Source organism: Echiichthys vipera, assembly GCF_963691815.1.
Source record: "Echiichthys vipera genome assembly, chromosome: 17".
NCBI classification, from domain to species: Eukaryota; Metazoa; Chordata; class Actinopteri; order Perciformes; family Trachinidae; genus Echiichthys; species Echiichthys vipera.
This window is the reverse complement of record NC_139842.1, coordinates 788,737-793,736: the sequence shown is the minus strand read 5'-3', so window position 1 is coordinate 793,736 and position 5,000 is coordinate 788,737. Positions and strand designations below refer to the sequence as shown.

The following is a 5,000-nucleotide window of genomic DNA, read 5'->3' as shown; positions in this document are numbered from 1 at the left end:
TGCAGAGAAAACACACACACACACACACACACACACACACACACACACACACACACACACATGATTTAACGTTGTTTATTTTCTGATCAGTTATAAAAACATAAAAACATGGCGGCGCTCGTTCAGACGCCGGTTCCCTCTCCGCAGACTCACCGCTCCTCTTCACGCCGCCCGGCCCGGTGGCGTGCTGCTGCCCGTACGCCGCCATTTTGCTCATCAGAGGCGGTTTGTGCAGAACCTTGGCCTTCTTGGTGGGAGGCTTCCCCTGAAACACGCACACACACCGTTAAAGGGGCAAACTTCAGTCCTTCACAATAAAAGTCCATCAATGTTCTCCAAACTTCAGTCCTTCACAATAAAAGTCCATCAATGTTCTCCAAACTTCAGTCCTTCACAATAAAAGTCCATCAATGTTGTCCAAACTTCAGTCCTTCACAATAAAAGCACATCAATGTTCTCCAAACTTCAGTCCTTCACAATAAAAGCACATCAATGTTCTCCAAACTTCAGTCCTTCACAATAAAAGTCCATCAATGTTCTCCAAACTTCAGTCCTTCACAATAAAAGTCCATCAATGTTCTCCAAACTTCAGTCCTTCACAATAAAAGTCCATCAATGTTCTCCAAACTTCAGTCCTTCACAATAAAAGCACATCAATGTTCTCCAAACTTCAGTCCTTCAAAGTAAAAGCACATCAATGTTGTCCAAACTTCAGTCCTTCACAATAAAAGTCCATCAACGTTGTCCAAACTTTAGTCCTTCACAATAAAAGCACATCAATGTTGTCCAAACATCCAGGACCAAACTTCAGTCCTTCACAATAAAAGCCCATGCACCACCTGAGCGTCGCCCAAACGTTCTGACTGCTTTCTCTCATCAACGTCACTTTATTTTGCTAAACTGACACAAAAATGTTCATGTTCAAATATGAAATTTAACTTTTAGATTCTTACAAGTGTGTCAATTAATTCTACTTCCTCTTTGGTGCAGATCAAACAGGAAAAGCACCAGACAGAGCTAAAACCAGGGAACGGCGCCCGACTTGAGACGCGTTTACATCACCTGTGTTTCCTGACCTTCCCCTTTGTCTGTCTGTGTGTTTGTCTGTGTGTGTGTGTGTCTGTGTGTGTGTCTGTCTGTGTGTGTGTCTCTCTGTCTGTCTGTCGCCCAAAGACGTTTGAGAGGAAGTCAGCGGGCGTGCGGCGGTGAGCGGGTGGCGTTGTGTACCTGCAGTCTGGCGAGGATGCTGGCCTTCTTGGAGTTGGAGGAGAAACTCCTGGAGCAGGAGACGCTGCAGAAGCGTTTGGTTTTACTGTAGAACGCATCTCTGACGCCCACCATGCCGCACATCTCACAGGTGGCTGCGGAGGACACGGACACGCGCGTTAGAACCCACACTTTTTTTAGAACTTCAACCAATCAGAGACGATGTTCGTGGCGAGCGCCGGCCGGCCGCACTCACCCATGCCCGTCTTCCCGTCGGGGTACGTGTACAGCTGCCCGTTGGTCTTGATGAGGGTGAGGGAGGAGGAGGACGGGGGGAGGTGCAGCTCGTCCTCCTCGCTGTCCTCGGGGCTGGACGCTCCGCTGCCCCCGCTGGACGCGCTGCTGCAGCTGCTGCGCTCCTCCTCAGGACCGTCCAGCATCCCGAAGGAGTCACGCCGCCTCCTGGACGGGCGCTCCACCTGAGGACGGCCACACGCAGGAAGTGAGAACGATGCACACACACACACAGGAAGTGAGAACGGTGCACACACACACACGCAGGAAGTGAGAGCTGTGCACACACACACACACAGGAAGTGAGAGCGATGCACACACACACACAGGAAGTGAGAGCGATGCGCACGCACGCACGCGCACACGCACACACACACTGTGTGCAGGTCTCTGCTGATGGTGGTGGTGCCTGCTGCTGTGGTCCTGTGTGCAGGTCTCTGCTGATGGTGGTGGTGCCTGCTGCCGTGGTCCTGTGTGTAGGTCTCGGCTGATGGTGGTGGTGCCTGCTGCCGTGGTCCTGTGTGCAGGTCTCTGCTGATGGTGGTTGCGCCTGCTGCCGTGGTCCTGTGTGTAGGTCTCTGCTGATGGTGGTGGCGCCTGCTGCAGTGGTCCTGTGTGCAGGTCTCTGCTGATGGTGGTGGTGCCTGCTGCTGTGGTCCTGTGTGCAGGTCTCTGCTGATGGTGGTGGTGCCTGCTGCCGTGGTCCTGTGTGCAGGTCTCTGCTGATGGTGGTGGTGCCTGCTGCCGTGGTCCCGTGTGCAGGTCTCTGCTGATGGTGGTGGTGCCTGCTGCCGTGGTCCTGTGTGCAGGTCTCTGCTGATGGTGGTGGGGCCTGCTGCCGTGGTCCTGCATGACGCTTCCTGCTGCATTTATAATCTATCACCTTAGCTGTGCTTGTTTCTACTGTTCTGCTGTATTAATAAGTCATATTCACATTATTATAGATGTTATTATAGTTACTGGAAGTGTCTCTGTCCGTCTGTCCTTCTTCTCTTCCTCTCTCCGGTGCAGACAGATGTGCGTCCTCCACAGAGCTGGGTCTGTCTGACGTTCCTGTCTGTTATAGTGAAGGTTGTCGTCTCCACCGTACTCTACGGGGGAATTGTTGGGTCTCTGTGTGAGTGTGGTCTTTACCTGCTCTGTAAAGTGTCCTGAGATAACTGTGGTTATGATTTGACACTGTGAATAAAACTGAATTGCGTTTATGTCTGTATTTATTTCTGTATGCATGTATTGAGACATGTCATGTGTGTGTCCTCCACAGCCTGACAGCTGTTTGAGCAGCACTGCAGTGCGCACGCACACGCGCACGCACACACACACACACACACACACACACACACACACACACACACACACACACACACACACACACACACACACACACACACACACACACACACACACACACACACACACACACACACACACACACACACACACACACACACACACACACACACACACACACACACACACACACACACACACACACACACACACAGCGACGCGACTATAAAAAGTGACATTTTACTGAATCACAACATGATTGGTTAATTAAATATAAGCCGAATGAAAGGTTATGTTGTCTAATTTATTAAACACTTTAAAGTTCCGGTGTGTGAGATTTGCATCTTTGTCAAAAACGAAGAAAATCCAAATATCGCGTGATTTCCCAATGGAGTCCCGTTGAAGGAGACACAGGGAAAAGCAGCGGAATCGTCTATAAAAGGCCATATTTTGACACTTTAATGATATTATTTGTGTTGTAAATTTGTGCCGAATTAAAGACAATCACCAGCTTCATAATAAAAATGTAAAATATGATTTTAATGAGGTTTATAATCTCGTTGGAGAGCGAGAGAAGTTAAAAATAGAGGTTTTGTCAAAGGAGTCTGGTTTGTCAACGGTGTCACAACCACAACAAAGGAGAGAGACGCGGGTTCCCGCCGCGCAGACCCGCCGCAGAACTCACCAGGTCTCTGGGGGTCTCCATGGGGCCGGGGCGCGGGGGGGGACCCTCTCACCGGAGCCCTAACACCCGCAGACACGGTCAGTAAACCCGCAGAGACAACCGCGAGAACCCGCTCCACACATATCAACAGTAATGACCAGACTCCTACTGCGCAGGCGCCGACGACGCGGGTGCTGCTCTCTGATTGGCTGCTGCTTCTGCTTCGTGAGTGGAGTTCAGATGAGAGGAGGAAGTGTCCGCCGGCGAACAGCGCCCCCGCCGGACACGACCGGAACTGCAACACTTAAATAATAATAATATAATAATAATAATAATTATTATTATTATTATTATTAATAATATAATAATACTAATAATTATTATTATTAATAATAATAATAAAAAATAAAATACATACAAAATAAATAAAACTGGGCAGGACCGGAACTGCAGCACCTAAATAATAATAATAATAATGTTAATAATACAGTTATCTTTGATTGCTTTGACCTGGTTGGAGACACTGGTGACCTCTCAGTCTTCATCATCGCTCTCTCAGCAGAGCAAAACACACCTCGTGCTCATGAGGCGACCCGTTGTCATTGCTGTGACACACTTCCCACTGCACCCTTCTGCAAATCAGTGAACGCAGATGTGATTCAAGCATCCAGACTCCACTGCTTCAGCTGTGGGAACCAAACAGAACACACACATGTTCCCATCTCTGAGACACTTCTGGACCAGTGTGAAGTCACTGAAGCACCTGTTTGACTCTGCTTCACACAACTTTTCAATTTGCATTTTCAGTCTGACCAAGATATAAATGCAGAGGCACGCCGAGGCTGGATCAGGCACACCGAGGCTGGATCAGGCACACCGAGGCTGGATCAGGCACGCCGAGGCTGGATCAGGCACGCCGAGGCTGGATCAGGCACACCGAGGCTGGATCAGGCACGCCTGGGCTGGATCAGGCACGCCTGGGCTGGATCAGGCACGCCTGGGCTGGATCAGGCACACCGAGGCTGGATCAGGCACGCCGAGGCTGGATCAGGCACACCGAGGCTGGATCAGGCACGCCGAGGCTGGATCAGGCACGCCGAGGCTGGATCAGGCACACTGAGGCTGGATCAGGCACGCCGAGGCTGGATCAGGCACGCCGAGGCTGGATCAGGCACGCCGAGGCTGGATCAGGCACACAGAGGCCGGATCAGGCACACTGAGGCTGGATCAGGCACGCCGAGGCTGGATCAGGCACACCGAGGCTGGATCAGGCACGCCGAGGCCGGATCAGGCACGCCGAGGCCGGATCAGGCACACAGAGGCTGGATCAGGCACACAGAGGCCGGATCAGGCACGTCGAGGCTGGATCAGGCACGCCGAGGCCGGATCAGGCACGCCGAGGCCGGATCAGGCACGCCGAGGCTGGATCAGGCACGCCGAGGCCGGATCAGGCACGCCGAGGCTGGATCAGGCACGCCGAGGCCGGATAAGGCACGCCGAGGCCGGATCAGGCACGCCGAGGCCGGATCAGGCACGCCGAGGCTGG

General features: G+C 51.9%; 1 protein-coding gene across 2 annotated transcripts in view; it reads right to left on the bottom strand.

Moving 5' to 3' along the window:
• Positions 1-3,610, bottom strand: part of LOC310959458 (MBT domain-containing protein 1-like) — a 14,157-nt gene extending 10,547 nt beyond the window's left edge. For both annotated transcript variants that reach the window (XM_083930811.1, XM_083930812.1), the window contains exons 1-4: positions 3,476-3,610; positions 1,463-1,685; positions 1,228-1,361; positions 154-265 (exon numbers count right to left, since the gene is read on the bottom strand). In XM_083930811.1, coding sequence (XP_083786937.1) covers positions 154-265; positions 1,228-1,361; positions 1,463-1,685; positions 3,476-3,496 — 490 coding nt within the window. In that variant the 5' untranslated portion in view covers positions 3,497-3,610. The remainder of the gene's footprint in view (positions 1-153; positions 266-1,227; positions 1,362-1,462; positions 1,686-3,475) is intronic.
• Positions 3,611-5,000: the final 1,390 nt, after the last annotated feature.